This window comes from Seriola lalandi, unplaced genomic scaffold (assembly GCF_002814215.2).
Source record: "Seriola lalandi dorsalis isolate HSWRI2012SDOR001 ecotype SW California unplaced genomic scaffold, Sedor1 jcf7180002054938, whole genome shotgun sequence".
Lineage (NCBI taxonomy): Eukaryota > Metazoa > Chordata > Actinopteri > Carangiformes > Carangidae > Seriola > Seriola lalandi.
The window spans coordinates 833,025-858,783 of NW_019525490.1; the positions used below are offsets into that span (position 1 = coordinate 833,025).

General features: G+C 38.7%; 3 protein-coding genes across 3 annotated transcripts; 1 reads left to right on the forward strand and 2 right to left on the reverse strand.

Annotated features, from left to right (window-relative positions):
- The first annotated feature begins 12,777 nt into the window (after positions 1-12,777).
- LOC147817570 (uncharacterized) lies at positions 12,778-16,114 on the forward strand. Its single transcript, XM_087170246.1, has 3 exons — positions 12,778-12,978; positions 13,404-13,622; positions 14,096-16,114. The coding sequence occupies exons 1-3, from the start codon at positions 12,778-12,780 to the stop codon at positions 16,112-16,114; spliced, it is 2,439 nt and encodes an 812-aa protein (XP_087026372.1).
- An 833-nt stretch (positions 16,115-16,947) lies between these two features.
- LOC111644629 (uncharacterized) lies at positions 16,948-22,007 on the reverse strand. Its single transcript, XM_023393561.2, has 2 exons — positions 21,739-22,007; positions 16,948-20,656 (listed from the first exon to the last, which is right to left on the reverse strand). Exons 1-2 carry the CDS (start codon positions 21,908-21,910, stop codon positions 18,087-18,089), a joined length of 2,742 nt encoding a protein of 913 aa, XP_023249329.1. The 5' UTR covers positions 21,911-22,007; the 3' UTR covers positions 16,948-18,086.
- An 871-nt stretch (positions 22,008-22,878) lies between these two features.
- LOC147817571 (uncharacterized) lies at positions 22,879-25,027 on the reverse strand. Its single transcript, XM_087170245.1, has 2 exons — positions 24,756-25,027; positions 22,879-24,519 (listed from the first exon to the last, which is right to left on the reverse strand). Exons 1-2 carry the CDS (start codon positions 24,925-24,927, stop codon positions 23,468-23,470), a joined length of 1,224 nt encoding a protein of 407 aa, XP_087026371.1. The 5' UTR covers positions 24,928-25,027; the 3' UTR covers positions 22,879-23,467.
- Positions 25,028-25,759: the final 732 nt, after the last annotated feature.

Here is a 25,759-nt window from a genome sequence, read left to right on the forward strand (position 1 = left end):
TACTTTTTCTTGAGCAATGCATCTCATGTGTCCATCCACCTCATAACCGTACCTGAAAACGTGCCCACTTTGCTTCCCCTCCACACAGCCTTTCACAGGGCACAAGGTCAAACCAGAACACAGAAAAAGCCCAGGAGCCTCCTGGAGATATCTGGGGAATGCCGAACATGACCGACAAATGAAGACACAGCTGTGCTCGTCTGAGAGCTCCCAGTCTCTCAGGAACGGGGAGTTATGAGGCCGCTCACACACGACTCTGTTTGCTTAGTCTCTGACACGGAAAGACAACCAACACGAGAGATGGGAAGAGAGCGAGAGAGAGAGCGAGAGAGAGAGAGAGAGAGGAGGAAAGAGAAGAGAGGGGTGAGACAAGAGCCGGTGGGTGAAAGACTGATGGTAAAGTATACAGCTCAAAGTTAGCACAAGGACAGATCCCATGAAGAAAGAGTAATACAGGAAGATACTGGAGGGACGTTGCTGTTACTGGAATGCTCAAACACCCTGCAGGCCCTCTGACACATGATCAGCCTGGACTGCTTTCACAATAAGTGGAAGTCAGACTGTACACGTGTTAAAGTGAGATGTCCCTTTAGAGGAACAACGACACCTCATAAGGGTGTTTGGGCTTTTTCTGCAGACGGGTTAATTTGTTTCTTAAAAGAATGCAAAAACACATTATATAAATATATTATGCATTGTGAAAAGAAAAACTGTTCCGCAAATTCTTGTGTCAGCGTGTAAAACCAAAGGGATCCATTGTATTCAGCTTCTGTATCCTCTGCCAAGGTTGCCTATAATCTTTTGAGAAGTATTTTCCCACAAACTTTCTTGAGAAAACGCCTTTTTCTTTTCAGCAGCCAATCACAGACTTTCATGAGATGTCCAAGCTCATGCTGCAGTCCTTTTTAAGATATTATTTTGTGCCTTTCCAGTGGGTGTGACTCTGTGCTAGGAAACAAAATGGCACAAAAATGTGCTTCCATCCCTACATTTTATTACATATTTTATAGATTTTACTATTCTGTTCTGGAGCGAGAATTTAAACTTAGTTTCTGCCTGAGAACAGTGAGATTCAAGCAGTTTTTTTCCTGCTGAATTCATCACATATGCAATTTTCCAGTGACCTTTTTCCAAAGAGTCGTTTTAGATGTCTTTTGGAACGACAGTTCTTGCAAGCAATTTTGAAAACAACAAACACACATATGATATTAAGCGTGATAATTACCTCTTAAGCAAGCTGATTTTCATATCGATTTGGTTCAAAGGGGTTATTTGTATATTTTTGAATGTGGTTTAAAGAGAGTGGTGGTTATAGTTACAAGAGCTTCGGCCATCATTGCATTTACAAGGCAAAAGTTAGAATTCGTCCTCTGAGCAGCACTTGGTCTTCAGGGCAGATTGGAGGCTGCAGTGAGTCGCTATCGGAAAGAGACAAGACGGGCCGGGGTTAGCTGGTTAGCGTGCTAACCAGTAGACAAAAAGACGTGATAGAGACAAGAGTTAACATTGGTGTTGCTTTCCACCACTGGAGACAGCTCTTGGTGAGTAAAGGAATGACGTTTGATGCTGAGCTTGCAAACACTTCTTCTAGACTGGTAAGTAAAATCACACACACACACACACACACACACGACAGCGTCATCCAAAAGGTGTCAGTCATTGCTCCTGGTTGGTGGCCCACTGATGTCAATCTCAAGACACACACACACACACACACACACACACACACACACACACACACACACACACACACACACACACACACTTGAAACAGCTGGCCAAGCTAAACCTGCATCAGTGAAGGCAACAAGTTCATTTGAAGACAGGGGTTCTCTCTTTGAAGTCGTGTCACTTGGTCAGTGAGCCAACACTATTGTGAGCTGAGGAAGATTTACGACCTCTCCAGCTCACCTCTGCTTTCCCACAGCTGCTTTAACACTCTCTGCTGGAGACTACCCAGACACACAACTGATAAAGGCTCCAATAAACGGCAAGAACACCACTGTGTGATGTGTTATACAATCATTCAAGCTTTTTTTGCCTAGTATACCTGTACACACAGCAGTAAAACTACAACAAATGTCTTTTTTTTGTTTCTTCTTCTCTAATGCAGGTGCAGTGTGGATATAACATCAGAGTTGAATTCGTGTCTTGATTTAAATCTTTATTCTGTATCTGTATTAAACTCATGCTATGACTACTTCTCATCCAGTGGAAGAGGGACACTTGAAATTTAAATTCAAGGTGAAGCAGTCACAGCCCAATCAAGCAGTGACCTATCCCCCCCTGCTGGACATGGGCAGGTACTCTTTCTTGGCAGACAGTGTTGAGAGTTGAGACTTTGATACTTTCTGGTAAGGCTGGATGTAATGACTGATAATCTCTATCAAAATTAATTAGAATACTGACGATTATAAACGTAACAGTAATTGTTGTTTTATACATCAATGCATGTGTTTTCTATCTCATGTTGTTCTCTCTTCTGATGCATTTGTCCTTCTTATTTATAGTATAACCAGTTAAACATGCTGAACTTCTATATAGATGTCATTTGTTGTAGTGGTTATTGTGAGTGTATGAACATTTACTAAATACATACAATAATGTAAAGACTTGTACTCGATGTACATGTATTAATTATACATTAATGCCAACAAATGTGTTGCTTATCTCAAATTCTGCCTGTCTGACAGTAAAGCACAATCTGTTTCTGTACCAAACACCCACAAATATATTCAAATGTCACATTAATCGCATAGACAGTTGTATACAGTCTACATTTGGCTGATTATGCTTCCCTGCTGCTCTCCTCTCTGCATCTACACCGCCTACCCAGGTTTAAAGGCCTTTTAGAGCTCCACCATTATTTCGGGAAAAAAAAAGAAACCCATATTCTCACTGCATTTGGCATGAATTATTGCAACAATTGAGGTGCACTTAAAGGCCATTATTTATGTTTGAGCTCAGGCTGCCAAGGTTGAAACTAGAGCACCTGTCTTACATGGCCAAGAGGGAACTAGTGAAGCCTCAGCCCGAAGAAATAATGCCACCATTACACAACTAATGTGGCTGCTCAGTCTTTGCTCCCTGATGGTGGAATAACTGCCCCACTATGATAAGAACAGCAGTGGCTACCTTCTTACAGAGTCATCTTTTTAACCATTACCTCATGTCACGTTGAAACAATCAGATCAGCTTTCATTACATTTTATTTATTTTCAGAGCTCTTAAATGATTACACTGAGTTCATGGGAATAATGTCAGAGGAATATTGCCTTGGCAAATTGTACCACTTTTAATAGCTTGCATGTAAAAGCAGTGGAAGCCTGTGGAGCACAAAAACAGCCACAGTTCAAATTTATGTGAGAAATTTCCATCCACACGTCCATCAGCATAATCCATAAGTAATCCCAGTCAATACAAGCAGAGTAATGTAGATAGAGGCAGCCTTTGATGTTTGTGTAAGGGAAGAAATACAAGAAATGATGGAGTTCAAATTGAGTTTTTACAGTAGAGTTGGTAGAAGCCCACGCTGTTTTCGTCCTTCACATTTTCACTTACATACTATGGTTGACAAAATGTACCTGCACCTGTTGAAAACAACGGCCACACTGCATGAGTCATCCTGTTGCCTCTTAGCGACTGTCACTCATCTGTAGCAGAAGTTGAACTGTAACAAGGTTGGAAATACTGAAACTTTCTCTGGAACATTTCAGTTCCACATTAAACCATACAGCATACTGTAATGTGGCATGTAAGTATACAACATTTTTTTGTTTTAAAACACAGGATCAAAAACTCAAAAACTGCTGAAATGATTTATGGTAAATATAATTTAGTTATAGTTAGTTAATGGGCAGTTGTTCATATTGATCAGTGATTGAATTTATCGAACAAAATGCCAAAAGATTTGCTCGTTTCATCTTCTCGGATGTGGTGATTTAATCATTTCTTCTCGTTTGTATCATTGTAAATTGAGTATCTTTTCAGGTTTGAACTATTAGTTACAATCACCTTGTCGAGCTAGAGCAATAAATTGACCCGGCTAGTTTGTCCACCCGAGAGCACTATCAAGCTGATTATTCAACTATAAAATGTCACATGCGGTATGTATCTTAATGAAAAAACAAACAAACAAATCTAATGGACCCATTTCGAATGTCATATGTTGGTTAAAAAAATACAAGCCCATATATCATTATCAGATGTTCTGAACTCCCAGTTTCAGTTAGACTATGTCACCTGAAACAGTGTGAAATTGTGATGGATGGGCATTTTTCATTATTTTCTGATATTCTATCAAAGAATTACTCAGTTAACTGAAAGAAAATAACTTACAGATGAATAAAATAATAATCTGTACTGGTGCCCTAAAGATTACTATAAAATTTTATATAAAGAAACTACCAGATATTTCCACAAACGGTATGTCAAAATCTCTGACAGCTGCCAAATTTCTATCATCTCATAGTATATACGTACATGTAAAGTCACATTTCCTGATCCCAACTGTCTGTCCATTCAGCCACAACAGGCATGTAGAGCCATTGTACTGTGGCTGAAACATTTCCTATTTCATACAGTATGACTGATAGTAGGCTACATGGTGCTTGTTAGGGTGAAACCTTTTCATTTGTCCCAGTCTAGAGTCACAGCACCACTGCAGATTGTTATACAGGCAGCAGAGTATAATCAACAGTTTCAGGCTTATATGACTTGCCAAACCTCCTGCCAACATTCACTGCACACCTGTTGCTCCAGGATTCATGCGATTTTTAGTCACAACATGTAACATTTATAAAAAATAAAAAAAAATAAAAAAAATCCCACATCCTGTGAAAATTAGAGCTCAGTTTTCAAAAACATGCATAACTTCTTACGCAAAAATGCAAACAAACAAAGCCAAAGCAAAACTGGGGTCTCCAAATTGCTACGTTTGTAACCATGAAATTACAAGGTAACATTATAGTTTATACAGCTATAAAAACATAATTATGCACTGTGGCTTTATGAATACTGCGGTTTTTAAAATTAGGTCCCTTAGAAAAGCTAAATACCTTTCTGTTAATTTGTTCCCTTTTCCCAGGCCTTTGATTTGGCCGCTGTGGTGAGATAAACGTTTATAAATCACGGGGTGAGCAACTGAGACACTTTCTGCGAGCACACAAGCGTGTCTGGCCAGAATGAATATGGTTTTGATTTTGTAGTGAACGCCAACGCTCTAGCCAATACTAATCGCCAGGGAAAGCTTGTGAAAACCATGATGGATTTCACAGACATGGTTTTTGAGCTTGGGGTTTCATCACAAATCCATTTAAGCTTTTATGTAATTTGGTTAAATATACAGAATCCTTTTTATCTTTTTATGTGTCCATTTTTGACCCACTAGCCTTGTTGGAAAGTATGATATAGAAGGGGAACTTCCCATTGATATTCTTAAATGAAACTTAAACTCTGCAGTGTGTATGTGTGTGTGTGTGTGTGTGTGTGTGTGTGTAACTGCATATCTATGTGAATAAGACAAAGAACAATGGCTATGCTGACTGACTGAAGGTAAAGCCAGACAATGTCTGAGTTCTGTATTGTGGTGTTTTGTTTAAGGAGCTCTGTTGGCACCAGCATGAGAGACAAACTCCAATTACCACAGTGTAAACTAGAAAAAAAAAAAAGATTTGCTGAGAAACAAAATGTCAAGCAGACAGCATAGGCACTGACAGGCTGCTCCAACCTGCTGAGCTTAATGAGAAAGAAGATGGAGAGACTGATGTTGTTAATGAGACCAAGAAGTCAAGTTTTCTGAGGTGATTCATAAGAGTTTTTGGGTTTAATGCACAAATCCACAGATCTCTTTAAGATTACATTCACACATCGGAATATATTGAATTTCATTTTGAAGTTTCATTCAGATGTGTATTTGTTTTGCACATCTCACTTACAGAATATGCCACAGAGTTCTGACTAAACTGAACCTATAGGAACCCTCTCGCAGCTGCTGCCTTGTCGGCTTGAAACTACATATTTTGGTGCATTTTATTTTGGCAGATTTATTCTGCCATGGACTGATGGGAGAGCAAATGATTGTCTGTATTCATCCTCATATTTCACAAGTCAAAAAATAGAGGAAAAAAAATAGAAAAAGCCAAAAGATTGAGAAGTGCGAGTTAAGATAAGTCTTTCTGTAAAACGTTTTAAGATGAGATCTAAAAGCAAAGTGTATATATGTGCCTACTTCACACCCCCAATGAATTACTGTTTACTAAAATGTAAAGATTGCATTAATTCTTTTAACCAGTTTTCCCATAAAAGTGTCAAGATACAATAAAAGAATAAAATGTCAAATCCTCTGTCACCAACTATATTATAATTTCTTAAAATGTAAAAAGAAATTAGACATACTGCAATAAAGAAATTATATGATAAAAGATGAAAATATAGCCTTATAAGATTTTAGCATGAAGAGACTGACTGTAGACCAGAAGCTAAAGCAAAGAGGTTAAAACCTCTCACATACTGCGGTCATTCTCATCATTGCCGGTTTGTAGAGACAGCACTTCCCTATTTCCATTAAAAAAAAGCCTCCCATCCCCTAAACAGTGAAAGCTTAAGAGTGTCCAACTGCACCCAGGGGTGACTCCAGTCCCTGGTGACGTGGACACTGCAGGGGAGAGCGAGATGAGGGGTCCTGGGACCATCCACCTCCTGCTGTCCTGATCATAACCTCAGCTTTTCATGTCAGCCATCACTAAAAGCTGTCTGTGAGAGACTGCAAGACTCCAACTGGTTTGCTCTCTAATGTGATTATGTATCCACTGTGGGAAAACGGCGGCTTTTTATCACTGCAACGGCCTTTAAGAATCAGCAAATTAATAATAGTCGACACATAAAAATCTGGTATCTTTTTAATGCCTAATGAGGTTCTTACTTGTTTCAATCTCAGGATGTAATTAACTGGAAGAAACCCAATAACCTTAGTAGCAGATCAAAGTACTCTACATTCGTTATTAAATAGAGTTACATTACTCCCTACCTACATACATATTTTATATGTCCCTGCAGGATTTGTTCTTGTGCACTACCTGTCACAGCCACACACAAAAAAATAAACATGAGTGGAGACAAGAGAAAAATAAATAAGGAAAAAAAGACTGAATGATGAGTACCAATTTGGCAAATAATGTGGTGAAGACTACCAACTCAGAGCAAAGGCAAAAGGTGCAAAACAACTGATGCAAGACCATAATGGCACTAAATGCTGGCTCCAAAAATCCTGTCACTCCAGAGCTCAAACTTCTCTGGTAAAAAACAAAGTTGATCATTTTCTGCGCAACGTGTTATGTTCTAAATAGCAGATTTCACATCTTCTGAAACTGTCTTAGTGGCGATTAAACATAAAAAACAGAGGCGCCTCAGCCTGTCACTGTCAGCTGTGGTGCCACCATCAGCATCACACACATGTATAAACTTCAGTCGCTGCCAAGGTGACAGCAAGTCAGACAAACACCCCATCACAAGCCTATGGATGATATCGTGGATCTGTAAATGTTTGCAGCAGTGTTACATCAGAGTGTGAGGATGAGCAGTGCAGCAAAGCAGTGCAAAAACATTGATAACATGTGGGTGGATGTGCAGAATGATGTATATCAGGTTTGCAGCAAAACAATATTAACATGTACATTAAAAATTATGACTGATAGCAAGCAGTATCCTCTAATTTAATTACTTGTAGCACATCATCAGCAACATCAGTACATGGATATTCAGATAAGTGCAGCAGCATGTAACAACAGCATTAACCACAGAGCTGGATATTAAGGAATACCAGAAGGAGACATCCACAAAACCATTATAATATTACCAAATGCTAGTGACACAAATTTGTGAAACACTAGGCAGCCGAAAAGACAACAGCTTGGGACCAAATATGCCACCAAACCAAACCAAAACAAACTCATGTATATTGTGTTGACAACTCATGTGGATTCACCACCACGTAAAACAACAGCACGACAACATCAGAATTCATTTGACAAGCAACAAAAGTTTAGCCACGAAAATAATCAATTCACACTGACTTCCAATGAAGATACTTCAGAAAAAGAAAAATTGGCATGTGGCAAGCAGATGCCAACTGACAACAAGCAAATCTGCACAGACCAGTAACTATAGCCTCACAAATATTGTAATATCAAGCCCACAAAAACTGACTGAACAAAGCCAAGACTCGCAATTTGCATACTAACGCACAAGCAGCAGATTCTTACCTTGGAGAAGTAAAGCAGCTCACCTGTAGCATCTCAACAGCAGCGGGGGTGTGTGGTCCACAGCTGGTGCAGGTGAGTATCAACCCTCCGGCGTTTCGGCTTGTTGTTTCCATCCTCCATGTTCAGCAGCATCGGGCTGTTGACAAGTTGAACTGCAAATTAGCTACTTTACTGCTACTTGTTTCTAGCACAACAAAGTTTGCGTATTTGAATGTTACCTGTTTACGTGTTTGTTACATGTTGACATGTTTTCAAAAGCAGCAGGATAATTCAGGCAGGTGCTTCCGGAACTCAAACAGGCCGCAATGCAAAGGTGAAAGGGTGGGTTGGATATAAGTACAGATTAAGTTTGTCACGTGAGTGTAGCGCTCGTCCTCGACTTCGTGAACAACTGTGTTGGGTATGTAGCCTACATTTTAAACCACCATCTAAAGTTTATTTTATCATGTCTGCCAGAAAGATGAAAACAGCAAGTGAAAAACATAAAAACAAGAATGTACATCGTGTAAAAACCTGAGTGCATTAAAATGTGAGGCAGAGTAAAACAGAAAACAACATGCATGTGCAATGAAAATGAAGTGTCTCTAGGCTACTTGTATATTACCTTGTATGATTTTTGTCTTGTTTTATCTCCTCTGCTTGTTGTGCATTTTATATTTATCAGTACATTATAATTGTCCCACACATAATTGCCTGAGATGACTCTACTACTATATGTGTAGAGCGTATTTCATTTGCAGTAAATCATGCTGATAGAGGCACAAATAAACTGCATGAGGGTTATAATTGCATACAGTCGCTTGTTCTATGAAAACTTCCCTGTCTGTCAAACCTGGCAACCCAACGTATCTACAATGAATTGGTACTTGTTGCTAAAGTAGGCTATAGTTTGCTACTGAGTTGTATGACAGGGCGACAAGCGAGGATAATTACGTTTGTTTGATCCAACAATGACGTACGTACGCAACGCAACCTGTGCCCCGTGGGCGGGGCCCCTTCCCTCAGTGAGTCAACGGTACGTGAGCTGGACAGTGACAAGGTCTTAAAGAATACAAACAGGCGAAGGTTGATGAAGAAACAAGCTCAATGTAATATTAAGTTGGGTCATATTTAGCTGAAGATGAACGTTTAGCGACAAAACTGTGTTTAATAAGACAATGTGTTCACAACTAGTTAACTGCTTGTACTCCAGCCAATAAAAAAACACATTTTAAAATCGTAATTAACTGTGTTGTCTTCATGTAGGCTACTTGCATATTATCTAGTATGATTTATTTTGTCTTATCTGTACCTGCATGTTGTGCATTTTATATTTATGAGAAGCCTGCATTATAATTGTCCCATATGACTCTGCTGCAACACCTGGTTCAGGTATTGAGGGTACCACAACAAATAATGGCGCTGCTAAGTTAGGCAAACTATGTATTGCCAATGCTAATATGTCTTTGTTTAAACCAAATTGACTTTAAGAATTAATTATTTATAATGATTAAGATGATTTAAATTTAAATTCAATTCTTTAAGTTTATAGACTTCAAAATTAAGAAAACAATTAATCACAACAAATATTAATGTTATCCTTTCATACCAGGCCCATCATCATGACACACTCATGTTGACACTTGTCTTCCTCCCCTATGGCAGCTGGAGAGCACTACTGCAGCTCCTGGTTCAGGTATAGAGAATGTCAAAATACATAATACAACAGATGTAGTGTAGTGTACAACAGAGTGTATTTTATTAGCAGTAAATCAAGCTGACAGAGGTACAAAGAAATTGCATGAGGGTTATACTTGCTTACAGTCACTTGTTCTGTGAATACTTCACTGTCTATCCACTGTCCACAAACGTATCCTGCTTAGGAACCCCAGATGTGATGTGTTCAGTGGTCTGACAGGCCAAGGGGGAAGATGCTGTTGCTACTTCTAGTGGTGTTGGGCTTTAACTGGGGTGGGCTTTAACTCAAGAGGGGTGGGAAGAGTCCTTCAGGATGCTGGAGCCCTTTGTAAACATCCCTGTGACTTCGTTGGAGGATGAAAATACTTATTAATGTATTTTTTGGTAGATAAATGATGCTAGTTATACGGAACAGAAGGAAAAGGGCATTTTAATGTAGCCTACTGCAATTTGTGTCATTGTGTTTTTCAGTTGCCCCCCCCCCCCATAGGCGTACTCACACTTACTCCATCAATCACCTAATGAAACTTTACAAAGTAACACAAGTCATCCAAGATGATTACAAATATTTGCCTGTTTGAAATTGATATGGTGGCTGAGAGAGGCTGGGGTTAGGAGAGTGGAGGGTTGCAACCAGCTGTGCAAACACAGTCTTGGTGATTTATGAACCCAGCTGTGAGCTTCTAATGGTAGAAAATGACACAGGAGCCACTGCAGCTCTGCAAGCATGACCCACTGATTACCAACTGCAACACAGGCTGACAAATATACAGCACAAAGCGGTAGGTAGGTGGTCTGAGAGACAGGGACTGTTCCTGCAATTTTCTTTCATTTACATAAACTGTTATCAATTTTTCATCATTTGTATATCTCCATGAGAATACAACTATATACATTTTGTTTTGATAACTGGCCGCAACCTCTGCAGTAAAATAATATTTTGCACAGGGTGAGCCTTTGATTGTGTCTGTATATATAACAGAAAAGAGAAGTGAAGATGAAAAAATAGATAAAGCGAGTGTCTGTTCATACAAAGGGAGAGTGCAAATCCACAGCAGGAGCAGAACTAAAATGAATAACTGTTTTCCAGCTTTTCCTCTCAAGTTAAAATATTCTGGAGCCAAAATCTTTACAGAAGACACACAATGAAAACACATCATGGGTTTTCATGAGCCGTCTAAGGTGGTAAGTTTCAACCACCAGGCTGAGCACACTCTGTGTCTGGATCTCACCTTTAATGGCTGCTACTACCAGTCTCAACCTAGCAACAATAACTGGGGGTCATTATTAAGAGTAGGATGTGTCAGTTTGCCCCAAAACTTTAAAAGATAACTATAAAGTATGTAGTGAAATTTTACCTATGGCAGTCACCAACATGGTACACCAAATTATTTAACTTAAACCGTATTGGAAGGGTGACTTTTTAATTCAAAGGACCCCTAATTTTTAGGGGGAATCAAAAGTAAAAAAAATAAAGCATATGTATAAAAATATGCATATGTAGCCTACAAAAACATAAAACATTGATGGTGCAATTACATAAATGCCCACTAGATAGCAGTATGGGGTTATATAATTCAGTGCTGCTCTCTGGTGACAACATGAGACAGATGAGCAGCATGAGTTATTTTTTAAAAGGGAGGTTATTGAACAAGTTGATGGTGTAGCTTTACATGAGGGACCACTTTTAACGGTCACACATCACAATGAAGCTGCATGAAAGCATCATAATACATGTGCCAAAAAATAAACCAAAACTAAAACAAGCCTCTACAACAATTCAATTCACAATAAAAACTAATGAAAATACTGCAGCAGAAACATGGCAACCTAGACATGGATTCACATTTTAAACAGGTACAAAACCTACTCAAAAATATAAAAATCCAACTTTGCAAATATATAATGGCCCACATGATGGCAGGATGGAACCATGAGTAATTCAGTGCTGCTGCTGTATTTCCCTGTAACAGCATCTGTTCGTAGTTCTTGATGGTAGAGAGAGTTTTAAAATCCAGTTAATAGACAGCAGCTGATTCTGGGTCCAATAACACAACTGTTTCAGAATCGATAGATCCATTTTGGCGAGGGTTGTAATTGCACCTCTTTCTAGTAATCAACAAAAAATAAACATTCAGCAACCTTGTAATTTTATGTCTAACATAGATATAAAACATACTTATTCCCTGTTGAAGTAGAATTAAATGGTCAAAAAACACATTAATCTTGTTCTGTTGAACTGACATTAATCTCCAATTAGAAAAGTGTCATGTGACAGTTATTTATGTTGTGTGTGGTGTACTCACAACTTTTTATGTTACTGTACTGCACTAAACTAAAGGTTTTGTATGCAAGCTGTTTCCAATAAACTTAAATTCAGGTAACAAATTGGGATTAATAGGTACGCATTTTCATTATTAAGGTATTGTGTTGTCCTTGTGACTTTGACCACTAATATCATGTGGTGGTGAACAATATTACAGCAATCGATAGTCAAATAACTAAAATCAATAATATTAAAAAATAAATGTACCTAATAAAGATTAATAAAAGAGCAGATCAAAGAAAAACTTCTAACAGCAAATCTCTAAGCATGGCTATGTGCCACAGGGAAACAATACCTTTCTTTGTAATTTAAGTGAACAGACCCTTTAAAATGGAATGTGATTTATGAGATGAGAGCCAGTGTGATGTCACTGATCACAGTAACTGTTGGACACACACTGTTGGTATTACTAGAAGACACGTGTTACAGTTAGTGTATCAAAAGCCAGGATTTCTCCCAGCTACATTCACGACAAATTGTTAGTAAAGCAAAGCCATTTTTTAGGATAAGAAAATGGACAAAGATAGATTTAGAGGACTTTTCTCTCTGGAGGTCCGGGACTCTCTGTGGCTCCCAAAGAATCATCTGTCTGACAATATCTCTATTGAAGAGATTGAAGATGAGATTGAATTCGAGATTGAAGACGAGACTGAAGTTGAAATGACAGACATTGAGGAAGACATTGAGGAGTACTGCTACACTCCTTCCCGTAAGGTAAGAGATACATTTCACAAATATGAAAACTGTAAGAAATCCAAAAGATGCATTTGAGATTTGTGTAAAAATGACTGGCATTGTGTTAATACTGATCCCCACCTAAATCTTAATCATCTTAACAAGAACATGCATATTAGTACATTTAAGTAGTAGATATACATAAAGTATGTATATTAAAACATTACAAATCCCCTCGTATACAAAAACTATTTGTTCAACTGCATCCTTTAAACATGGTTTATGGTTTATTTGTGAATATATTTGAAATGAAATTAATCAGAAAATGTATGCATAAATAACATTTTGTTTGAAAGTGTAGCTCATTATGTATCTAATATTTTTACTGTGCCCTGCTGTCTGTCATCTTTTTACATGACATGAGATAGTATAAACAACAAACTAATAATCTCTTTGTTTCACAGAGAAATGAATCTGAGAACTCAGAGAAATCTTATGGTCTTCAAGAAGAGGAGGAGGAGAAGGAGGAGAACAGACAAGCCAGTGCTGCTCTTGAAGAGGACTTGGAGATGATAAAGTACGAAGATAAATCAGGAGGACTTTTCTCTCTGGAGATCCAGGACTCTTCGTGTCTCCCAAGGAAACCGTCCTCTGAGAATATCCCTATTGAAGAAGAGATTCAAGCTCACTCAATAGAAGTTGAGGAAGAGGTAGAGAAGTACTCCTACACTTCTTTCAGTGAAGTAAGACATAAATTTCACAAACATCAAAACTGTAAGAATTCCAAAAGATACAGTTGAGATTTGTTTATAAATGACTGGCATTGTGTTAATATTTATCCTACCTGAATCTTCATCATCTTAACAAGAGCTTACTTGTGATTAACTTTTTAAAAATGTACATATTAGTTTCTTAAGAAAAGTTAACATTTAAGTAGTAAATGTACAAAACTATGTATAGTGTTATATGTATATGTTCAGTTGCATCCTTTAAACCACCTGAGACCTTATTTATTTATGAAATTAACCAGAAAATGTATCTCTAATGTCTAAAATTTTAACTGTGCCCTGCTGTCTGTCATCTTTTTACATGACATGCGATAGTATTAACAACAAACTAATAATCTCTTTATGTGTCACAGACAAATGAATCTGAGAACTCAGAGAACTCTGGTGGTCTTCAAGAAGACGAGAAGGAGGAGGAAAGACAAGCCAGCACTGCTCTTGAAGAGGAGTTGGAGATGATGAAAAGAGATCAGGTTCAACAGAAAGAAGCCCTGGAGCAGGATCAAAAAGAAAAAGATGCTCTTTCAAAGGCTTTGAAGGAGGAACAAGATGAAAAAGCCAGTCTTCATGTTGAACTGGAGCACATGAAGACACAAGTAGCTGATCTTAAGAAGTCACAGAAAGAGCACAGGCATAGGAATTCAAAGCTTCAACACAAAATGAGTAAAATGACAGCTGATCATGAAGAGGACAAACTGGTGATTGAGAAACTCAAAAATGATCTGGAGGTGTCCTCTCATCAGCACAAAAAAGAAATAAGAAAGCGTGATAAAGCGAATTGTGCCAATATCAAGGCACTAGGAGACCAACTCATCGAGCAACAGAAGGAAAGTTTTGAAAAAGACAATGAGATTCAATCCCTGCGCTTCAGTATTCAGAATCTTCAAAGTGGCCTTGAAGCCAAGGACAATACTGTTTCCTCACTGCAGGCGAAACTTGACCAGTGGGCCGCAGACCTCAAAGAGGAACAAATGAAAAACTGCAAACTCCAGGCTGCTGTCTCCCGGCAGCAGAAGGAAGCAGAAGAGCTAGATCATCTGACTCATGAAAACCAACAACTGGCTTCTGAGAACAAGAGGCTTCAAGGTGAACTTGAGGATGCTTTAAATGAGGTACAGTTTGCTCAAAAGCAGCTCCAGGAAGACATAGAAGCTCACAGCAGACTTGAGGAGGCAGTCAAGAAGGAGAAAATTTGTTCCTTGAGAGCACATGAAATGATAAAGAAGCAAGAGACAGAGCTCTTTGAAATGACTGTGGCTTTAGAAAAGAGCAAGACTCAGCTCAAAAAGGCCTCTGCATCCTTAGAGAGCAAGAAGTACGACATGCAGACACTAAAGCTGGAGAATGCAGATATCAGGACTAAATTCATGGCCATGGAGACAAAATATGACATAATAGTGAGTAAACACCAGTCTCTCCATGAGTCCCATGAAGAAATGAGGAAAAATCAAAAGAATTACAATCAAGCTACCATTGCTAGGCTCGAGTACATGGTAGATGACCTCAAAGCACGTCAGTCAGAAGCCAAGACAAGACGAACCGAACTTGAAGATGCCCTGAAACAGGAAAAAACACGCAACTCTAACTTGCTGCAGAGAGCCAATGAAATGGCCTCTTCTCTTGTAAAAGAAAGGACCGCGTGTGAGAAGTACTGTGTCAAGTTTGAGGAAGCTTTGAACAAGCAGATAGAAACACTGGGCGAACGGCAGGAGCTGGCTGTGACCCTCCAGAAAACTCAGGACAGCTTATCCACACTTCAGCGACAACAGCTGGAAGAGTCAAACTTTCAGAAAAATAAAATCTCTGAGAATCGAGCTACCATTGCTCAGCTCCAGTACATGGTAGATGACCTCAAAGCACGTCAGTCAGAGAGCAAGACAAGACAAGCCGAACTTGAAGATGCCCTGAAACAGGAAAAGACACAAAGTTCTGACTTGCAGCAGAGAGCCGATCAAGGTGCCTCTACTCTTGAAAAGGTAAAGACCATGTGTGAGAAGTACCGTGTGGAACTCAAGGAAGCTTTGATCAAGCAGACAGAGTTACTGGAGGAACGACAGAAACTGGCTGTGGCCCTCCAGAAAACTCAGGACAGCCTATCCAGACTTCATGAACAACAGCTGGCAGAGTCAAACTTTCAATCCAGACACATCAATGACACTGAGCTCAGGCTCAGTGAGAAGAAAGTTGCTCTAGATGAGGCATTACAGGCTTTACACAGTCTGCAAACAGAACACACAGACCTGGGGAAGAGATACTGTGCCATTAATCATAATTTTTGTGAACTGCTTAAAACCCACAGTGCCCTCCAAATCAGATATGAGAGGCTCGGCTATGCACAAGGAAACCCCCAACCAGAAATCAACGTACCGCAGTTCACCTTCAACTTGTAATGGTCATACATACAGGACAGCTCATTGGACAAGGGACAAATAAGTGTCCTTTGTCCACCAGGGCTCTTGTCCTACATCTGAAGGACATGCGACACATTTTGGCCGGAGGAGACCGATTGTTTGAATGGTCTTCGACATCACTGATCAGCCACTTAAAATGCAGTTTCAGTCTTGAGATCCCTCCTGAGGCACCTTAACACCCATCCACCACCCCCCAATTCTCTCCCTTCAACTCGACCAGCCGAGGCAGATGGCCACCCACCCTGAGTCCGGTTCTGCCAGAGGTTTCTTCCCGTTGAAAGGCAGTTTTTCCTCTCCACTGTTGCCCAAGTGCTTGCTCATGGTGGGAACGGTTGGGTTTTTTCTTTTCTTTTCCCTTCCTTTCTTTTCTTTCTCTTCTTAAGTTTTTGTTCATGTTAACTTGTGTAAACATTTTAACATGTGACAAATTCAATAAATACATTTCAATACATAAAGAATTTTACTCTTACTGGAGATAATAGTTCCATACCAAAGTCCAACAAGAAAATTTAAAAAAAAAGGTTCAGGTGAGCTAAACTTTTTGGCATAATTACTATGTTTCTGTGAAACTGTCTAACTTGCATTAGACTTACCTCAGATCAAAATCAGGACTGGCCTTAGCCTACACAGATAGGAAAAAGACTATATTTGCAATTACATGTAAAAAGTAAAAAAAAAAAAAAAAAACTCAATTTCACACAAAACTCAACTGAACTTGTTCGACAGACAATAAAAATAACTAACATTTTGAGGTGTTTTTCTAAAACATGAATTTAATTTTTCATGAGTTGACTAGTGAGCATTAAGGCAAATTGTTAAACCATAATACTTTATTTAGACAGTCTACCAAACAGGATGAACCTGCAACAATCACTGAATCCCAGTTGGTTCATATCTAAAATATTCAACTTTAAACTGTTGGTTTTACATCTCATACAAGTCAGAATAATCTAACAGTAACAAAGGTATCTCACAGATCTGTCCTGTGCAGCTTCATCTCAGGCTTCAAAGGGATATCCAGCAGTCTGCCCCGACAAATGATCTCCTCCTCTTACACAACTATTATCTGCTCACAAACGCCTAATATTTCCCACAGTAGTAGTTAGGTGCTCTTTGGTTAACTTTCTCAAACTGTGGATTAGAAATATTTCAATAAATTAGGAAAGAATTTATTTCAAAACAAACATTTTCCAAAAGTCAAGGAATTAAGGCACTTGGACAACTAAGACACAGTTTCTCTTCCTTGTTTGTTTGAAAAAATCAATAACATTAAATATGATTAAAACAATATGATAAAATGGATTAACCAATTTTAATTAAAAATTTGTCAAGAATTTGTCTATAAAAACAACTTTACAAGGCACAAAACTGTTGGATTTAGCTCTTATGAACATCCCAGTTTTTAGATGCTTTATGAAAATCTAAACTCCAATGATAAAAATAAATGTATTTACAGAATTTTACGATTAATCTGTAAAACAATCATTATTCTACACCTAAATGGCCATCTTGTTATTTACAGTCCAGATAAAGGAAGTAAAAACCAAAAACCTAAAAAGGGGAACTCCACCAATCTGTCTGTTTACAGATGGGAAGTATTATTGCATATGTGAAAAGATAATATAGATCTTTTTGTGTTAGGTCTGATGTGAGGCAGTGTCTGTTGGGGTTGAAGACTACAAGACTGAAAATGTAAAAGATCTAAGGCTGTGAGGGTCTGCTTAAGGCTAGCGGCTCCAGAGCGCCTTAATTAGCCGTGAATGTGTTGCATTGTGCATTGTGCATTGTGCGTAACGTAGGCACCAGATTGTGACAAGGAAGAGGAATGTATCAAATAAAAAAGACAATATGTCTGGAGTGCAACACTAAAACAGTGAAGTAGTCTCTTCAAAACAAAATAAAAACATAAAATTCCAGTAACAGTTTTACTTTAGTGTAATTCATTCACTTTTTAAGCAGAGGAGCTTTGTCCATCACTTGTATGGACATTTTTGTGTTTGTGGAGTTTTGACCAGGTGGAGAACTGTTCTCCACATGTTCTACAGTTGTAAGGCTTCTCTCCTGTGTGTGTCCTCATATGTCCTTTCAGGTCTGTTCTGTGGGCAAACACCTTCTCACACACATTGCACTTATAAGGCTTTTCACCCGTGTGTGTTCTGATGTGCCTTGTCAAAGTCGTCCTGGTGGCAAATTTTCTCTTGCAGTGGGAACACTTAAAGGGCTTTTCGCCTGTATGAACTCGCAGATGATTTTTGAAAGACGAAGAATCTGCAAACTCCTTCCCGCAGTCGCTGCACGTGTACGGCTTCTCACCTGTGTGAATTCTCATGTGCTTCTTCATATTCACACATGCGCTGAAGCTTTTGTCACAGATGTTGCATTTGTACGGCTTTTCCCCGGTGTGAACCCTAAGGTGCAGGTCGAGATTGTATCGTCGGTTGAATCCGTTTCCGCAAACTTTGCACTTGAAAGGCTTTTCAATGGAGTGAATTACTAAATGTTTATTCAAATCCCAGCTCTCCCTGAACATTTTACCACAAGTGTCGCATTTGAAAGTCTTTTCAACAGTGTGGGATTTCATATGAAATTTATAGTTTTTGAAATTAGTCATCACTTTACCGCACCGGTCACACTTGTAAGGGTTGTCTTCATCTTCGTTACTGCCGCTTGACGTGTTCCCATCTTTCCTGTTTGGTGCTGGGGTTGCACTTCCATTTGATGTTGCGCTCTTATTGTTACGTTTCTCACTTTGTGTCAACTCCGATGTTGTATTGTCATTCTTTCGTCTCTTATTTGGTGTTGCATCAGTACTTTCATTGGATGTTGTGTTCCCATGCTTTTGTCTCTTATTTAGTGTTGCCTGCTTACTTCTTGTAGACCTTGTGTTTACATCATTGGGTTTCTTATTTGGTGTTGATTCAATACTTTCACTAGAAGTTGTTTTCCTCTCGCTGCGTTTCCTATCTGGTCTTGGTTCAGTGCATGTGGTTGATTTTTCCCCATCATTGGGTTTCTTATTCAGGGTTAGCCCATTACTTCTAGTTGATGTTGTGTTCCCTCGGCTACGATTCTTATTTGGTGTTGATTTTGTACTTCTGTTTAATGTTGTCTCATTGTTGCGTTTCTTACTTAGTGTTGGTTTAGTACTTGAAGTTGATGTGGCTTTCTCGTCATTGGGTTTGTTTTGTGTCTTGTGTTCTTTTCCTTCCGGGTCTGTTTTTTCTACTGATGCAGTATATGTAGTTGTGGTTGTGTTTTCATCATTAGATTTCTTATCTAGTGTTGGTTCAGTACTCTCAGTTGGTGCTGTGTTCTCATTGTTGCCTGTCTTAGTTGGTGATATCTCTGTAATTTTGTCTGATGTTATGTTCCCATCATCAGGTTTCTCATTTGGTGTTGGATCAATACTTTCAGTAGTTGTTGTTTTCTCTGTTGTTGGTTCAGTTGTCTTCTCATCATTATGAATCCTGTTTGGTGTAATTTCAGTACTTCCAGTTGATGATGTAGCCTCCTTGTTACAATTCTCATCTGGTGTTAGCTCTGTACTTCTGGTTGACGTTGTGTTGCTATCGTTGCCTTTCTCATTTGGTGATGACTCAACACTTCCAGTTAAGGTTGATCTCCTATCTTGGCTTTTCTTATTTGTTTTCGATTCACCATTTCCTTTTGATGTTGGGTTCTCATCATTACATTTCTCATTTAGTGTTAGCTGGGTTCCTGTAGTCGATATGGTGTTCTTACCGTTACATTTCTTATTTGGTTCAGTACTTTTAGGTAATGTTGTGTTCTCAAAGTTCTGTTTCTGATATGGTGTTAGCTCAGTACTTGTAGCTGTTGTTTGTCCATTATCGTGTCTCTTATTTGGTGTTGACTCAGTACTTCTAGTTGATGTTGTAGTCTCATTGTTACATTTCTCAGTCTGTGTTACCTTGGTAATACTGGTTAATGGTGTGTTCTCATCATTACATTTCTTATCCGAGGTTTGCTTAGTACTTGTTGCTGATGTTGTGTTCCCATCGTTGCTTTTCTCTTCTAATGTTTGATCAGTATTTCTAGCTGATCCTGTGTTCTCCTCATTGCCTTTCTCATTTGGTGTTGCACTTCCTTGGTTAGAAGTTATGGCATCTTGGCTCTCAGTTATACGAGAGTTGTGAGAAAGGAGGCACTGGTCATTGTTTGGTGCTGATACTGAAGAACTCTCCCTGTCAAATCCAGATAACGCATCTTTGTTTGAGATGCCTTGTTGAGGATCTGTATTTGCTGTAGTCTGAGGTCGGTCAGTGTCCAAAGGCCGAGACTGATCACTGCAGACGCATCCCTCACAAGTGGGAGACTTAGAGGCATCAGTCTCTTGTTGCTGTACAAGCTGCCGTCGTTCTTGACTGATGCACATTTCCTCATGTTCCTCTTTTACCGGTAAAGGATCTGGTTGGATCAGACTGGGGTTCGTCTCTTGGTTACTGTGCTGCTGGTGGTCCAGGAGAACCTCCTCCTCTTTACGGACAGATGTCTGGGAGAGCTCTAGGCAGAGGAACAAAGAAATGGGACAGTGATGAAAATTTGTCTGTATATAACAGTTGTGAATAAGATAGTCTTTTATGAGCAATGCAAATTGGAAACACAGAAGCTACCTTTCCAAGGACTGGGAATGCAAGACACATTGATTGCCACAGTTTTTAAACTTGTTGGGTATATAGGGTTATGATTTTTAGTTCAAATAAAATATTAAATCTGATATGCTACTGAGCCACAGTGACATCAAACTTGGCATGCTCCCAATGTCTGACTCGATGACTGTACAACATCGTACCACAGAGACAAAATTTGATTCCTATTTACACACAATTAATACATTTCCGTACTTAGGTGCAAGTATTGTGTGAGCCCTTCACTCCCCTTTGCTGTCCTGACTATGTTTTATGATCCAATATTTATTTTTAGTCTATTTTTCACTATTTTTAAATCTACCTTCACTATATAGCTTAGTACACATTTTAGGCCCACAATAAAAGTAATGACTCAGTTTAGATATATTTTATAGCTAACAACTCAGCAATAAGACAATACTTTTCCTATAATGTTTTGTACAGTGTCATACAGTATTTCTATCATTTCTAGGACAGGATTTCGACACTTATCAACCTCAGCAGGTGTCACTCACCTGCTACATGTACTGATATTAACTTCAAAAGATTTCTTCCTCCTCTCCTGCCCACATACCTCGCTTATGCTTTAACAGCAATAGGTAGGATGAAGAGAGGCTTTAATATCTGTCAATTACTGAATATTATTGCCCTTCAGGTGTTTATGACAGTGGCGACTTCCGCCTGTATTTGGCACCATGTGTATAACATGTGCTGTAATAGTGTTTGCATAAAGCAGTGCGCATATGAAAGTGCACTAACAATCTAGACACACATTTTCTTAGCAAGATGCTACATACAACACTTTACTCTGGAAAACATGTTTTGTTACACCTGTCAAACTGGTCTGTCTAGAAGGTGAGGCAAGGCACAGCTAAAAAAATAAAATGTGGACCTGTACCATCGCCTGTTTAACACAGAACTAAATTCATTAGAGACGAACTTTTTAATTTTACCAACCTGTGTGCTGTAACTTTATCTCTGGCGTCAAAACGTTTTCCAACAGTCTGCGTTGTCGAGCGATTTCTGTCTCGTAATCTTCCACTCTCTTTTCAAAGGCTCCCAATATTTCTTGCGCAGCCGCAGTGAGTCGATCACAGACAAACTGTCGCATACTTTGGACAGAAGACATTGTTGAATTATTAAAATTGAGATACTTTCTTTTGCTAAAACTTCATCAAACTCTTTGAGCAAAACTGAAGTTGTGTTCTCAGTTTTCCTACTTCCGCATTTGCCGAAGTAAACAACATGCTCTGTGGCGCATACTGCCACCTACTGGCCTGGAATATATGGCATTCAGGTTCAACCGGGTTCAAACCATTACATCTACAAATCACTTTATATTAGTTTACTTAAAACTCATATTGTGCAATAACCTGTACGTATCATTCGTCACCTGTTTGTAAGTTTATAAGCATCTTTCCAGGGTTTCCTTATAGGAATAATTATTGCTTCTTCCAGCTTTCTTTCATCTTCCTAGACTTCATTATATAATAGCAATAAATTCTATCCATACTTAAATATGTCAAAATTAAACATTTCATCTTCATATTTTTTCAGTTTTTGGTATTTTTTCACTTTTCACCAATTGTGCAACTACTGTTTCTTCTTTATTTTTGGTGTAATGTATATATACATTATACATAATACATAATACATAATACATATATGTCTATGTCTTCGACTGTTTCTGCACATGAGAAATTTCTGGTGGAATTTTCAGATCATATTGTCTGAAAATCATAGTTTTGCTCAAACACAATACACAGATAAACAGTCTGTGCTATAGCTCTCCTGACTAATTTTCTAACAAAGAAAAAGTTATGGAAGTCCCTCAAATTCAGTCTTTTTGTCCAGTTAAAGTCAGAAAGGTTCTGTCATGCTGCTACATTAAAATTAGGGGTCATAAATATAATGAGAATCATAGTCTGTGGATTATGATAATCCATAACAAAAGAATATCCGACCAAAATATATACTAAATTATGAAAAAAAGGGTTACCTGAACTTGAACCAATGGCTGCATTGTAATGCATTTACTTTTGTGTAGCTGATTCTGCACGTGTTATATCTTTGAATAATTTTGACTCTTACACCATAGAGATTATAAACAGGCATATTTGGAGTGTGTACATTTCAAGACCTCAACTTTAGTCCGACATGCACATGAGATCCAACAATAAACAGACTGAAAAGCATATGATACAGTAATATCTGGACAATTATTCAAACATATTGTGATAGTGTGCCAGTAAATACCCACCCAAGTAGAACAGAGAAATAATTTAAAAGGCAATAGAATCGTGTTTGTCCATATAGGCATCCTGTACATATAGAGACACATTTCTTGTAGATGTTAAAAGATGGTAAAGAAGCAGACCCTCTGTACATTTAGATTCATTATCATTTATTGTAAATAACCTACTGCATAGTGGGTTATTACTGCAGCAAGTGATACTACGATGATGTACCTCATAAGCACTGAGCTAAAAGCCAAACTCAGCCCTGACTGCATAAATGTGATGTGACAATTTTACATGCGAGTCTGATGTCTCAGTAAGCCTCTGAGTCTGTTTTAACCACAAATCTTGAATATTGCAGGGTCAGGGTCACTTTTCTATAACGCTTCTAACATGCACAGTCTAATCTAAATTTTTGAACTTTTTTTAACCTTAGCTCGAAAGGAAATTCAGCTCTGTGGCTTCTCCCTTGCATGGATCCTTTTGTGAAACCTCAGTCCTGTGTTATGAGCAAAATTCTTCCCACAAAAGTTGCATTTATACGGCTTTTCCCCTGTATGGACTCTGGTGTGTATTTTCAACGTTGTGCTGACAGCAAACCTCTTCCCACACCAAATACATTTATAGGGCTTCTCCCCTGTGTGCACTCGGACATGATTTGTGAGGGATGAGTGGTAAGAAAACTCCCTCCCGCAGTGGATACAGCTGTAGGGCTTCTCCCCCGTGTGAGTCCGGGTGTGTCTCCTCAGGTCTGCTCCGCGGCTGAAACTTTTCCCGCAGGTGGAACAAGTGTGCTGCTTCTCGCCAGTGTGAATTCTCATATGGGTGACGCTGTTTGACTGACAGTTGAATTCCTTTCCACAAACTCTGCATCTGAAGGGCTTTACATCTGTGTGAGTCATCATGTGTTTCCTCACCAGAGCCTCCTGGGTAAACCCTTTCCCACAGGTGTCACAATTAAAACATTTTTCATCAGTGTGGGTCCTTTTGTGAAGTTTTAAATTTAAGTAATCATGAAACTCCTCATTGCAAAATATACACTTGAAATGCTTGTTCTCTGGTTTGTGATCAGTACTTGCATTCCCTTGGTTTCCTCTTTCATGATCTTGGCTTTCAGCCGTGTGAGAATTATGAGAAAGCTGGTGCTCACCGTTCGGTACTGATACACCTGAGCCCTCTCTGTCAGATTCAGATTTTATCACTACAACTGAGATGTTGGTCAGTGGCTCTTTTTCTGCTGCACTCTGAGGCTGGTCAGGATCCACAAGCAGAGTCGGATCTTCCATATAATCACTTCCATCACAAGCAGGCCTTAACAAATTTGTCTCCTGCTCCAGTATAAGCTGCTCTCTGTCCTGACTGGTGCAGAGCTCCTCCCGCTCCTCTTTAATCTGTGAAGCCTCGGGTACCTCGTGGTTCAGACTGCAGTTCCTCACCTGGTTAAAGAGCTTCTGTTGGTCCAGGAGAACCTCCTTATTATAAACAGGTGACCGTGAGATGTCTGAAAGGAAGGACAAAAGAAGCACTGATGTAAAAAAATATGAATCCTCCAGCGGCTGAAGAATGTTTTTTTATTTATGGCTTATGATTTACCAATTTAGAATTAGTAAATTATTCATTAACCAGTGATAAAAACAATTAATTAAAATGTTAACATCCCATATAAAACGTTTGGATGTAAGAGCAAGAATATGAATTCGTCCATGTTATAGCCAAGGACAGTTTAACATGACAAACCTCTCTTGCGTAATCTTATCTCCGGTTTCATGAAGATGTCCAGCAGTCTGCGCTGACGGACGATCTCTTCCTCGTACACTGACATCGTCTGTTCAAAGACTCCTAATATTTCCTCAGCAGCTGCGGTCAGTCGCTCGCTGACAAACTTCCTCAAACACAAACCTGAAGACATTTTCACTCAATCAGCGGGACATGAGATACTATGGAAGATAAAGATAAACCATTTGACGTACGTGCTAAACAAGCCAACTGAGCTGAAATCCGCTTCGCTGTGACTGTATGTTTACTTCCGCCGGACACAATATGATGTTGCTCCGATTTAAAGGGAACGCGCCTCCTGCGGATGTTGGTGTTGCAGATTGCAAATTTCTTCTTGATATTTCTTCAAGGGCATCATGTCATATGTCTGTATGAATTAACTGTTTGAGAAAGAGATGATGGCTCTTGCTGTCAGAATCTCAACCACATGGGTTTATCAATCGCAAGATGTCAATGTATCAATAACAAGTTACTACCAGTTTAAACTATGTGGGTAGAAGCAAAATGGCAGACAAAATACAAAATACGAATTTCCCTCCTATAAAAAAAATATTAATTGAAAAACAAACTAATCTAAAGAATGTTTAACTCAAAAAAGTACAAATAAATACTGCATCACTTCATGAGTCTTTTTTTTCCCAATTTTATTTACCTCACCTCAAGCAAATCTGTACAGGATTTTGGTCATTCTAATGTAATGAAACCCTTAGAAAAAATAACGGATATATCTGATTTTCTTTTATCATATAGATGTGTCATATTGCACTGATTGAGTTAATTATTTAATTGTATTTTCTGGACATTGTATTCTATTTCTAAGTTATGTATGAAAGTCTACTCCACAGTGCCAATAATAAAATACTGGGGGAGAAGTGTCTTCATTTATTAATAGTTGTTGTTGTCTTAAAAGCATTCAATAACCATTATGTAAAAAAAAAAAAACCCAAAAAATGAAACACAGAAGA

Excerpts from the sequence above, each read along its gene's own strand:
- LOC147817570 (XM_087170246.1), top strand. The coding sequence starts at position 12,778 with ATGGACAAAGATAGATTTAGAGGACTTTTCTCTCTGGAGGTCCGGGAC. Across the intron at positions 12,979-13,403 it reads GCTACACTCCTTCCCGTAAG|AGAAATGAATCTGAGAACTC; the intron begins GTAAGAGATACA and ends TTTGTTTCACAG. Across the intron at positions 13,623-14,095 it reads CTATTGAAGAAGAGATTCAA|AACTCAGAGAACTCTGGTGG; the intron begins GCTCACTCAATA and ends AATGAATCTGAG.
- LOC111644629 (XM_023393561.2), bottom strand. The coding sequence starts at position 21,910 with ATGTCTTCTGTCCAAAGTATGCGACAGTTTGTCTGTGATCGACTCACT. Across the intron at positions 20,657-21,738 it reads GATAAAGTTACAGCACACAG|AGCTCTCCCAGACATCTGTC; the intron begins GTTGGTAAAATT and ends TCCTCTGCCTAG.
- LOC147817571 (XM_087170245.1), bottom strand. The coding sequence starts at position 24,927 with ATGTCTTCAGGTTTGTGTTTGAGGAAGTTTGTCAGCGAGCGACTGACC. Across the intron at positions 24,520-24,755 it reads GATAAGATTACGCAAGAGAG|ACATCTCACGGTCACCTGTT; the intron begins GTTTGTCATGTT and ends CCTTCCTTTCAG.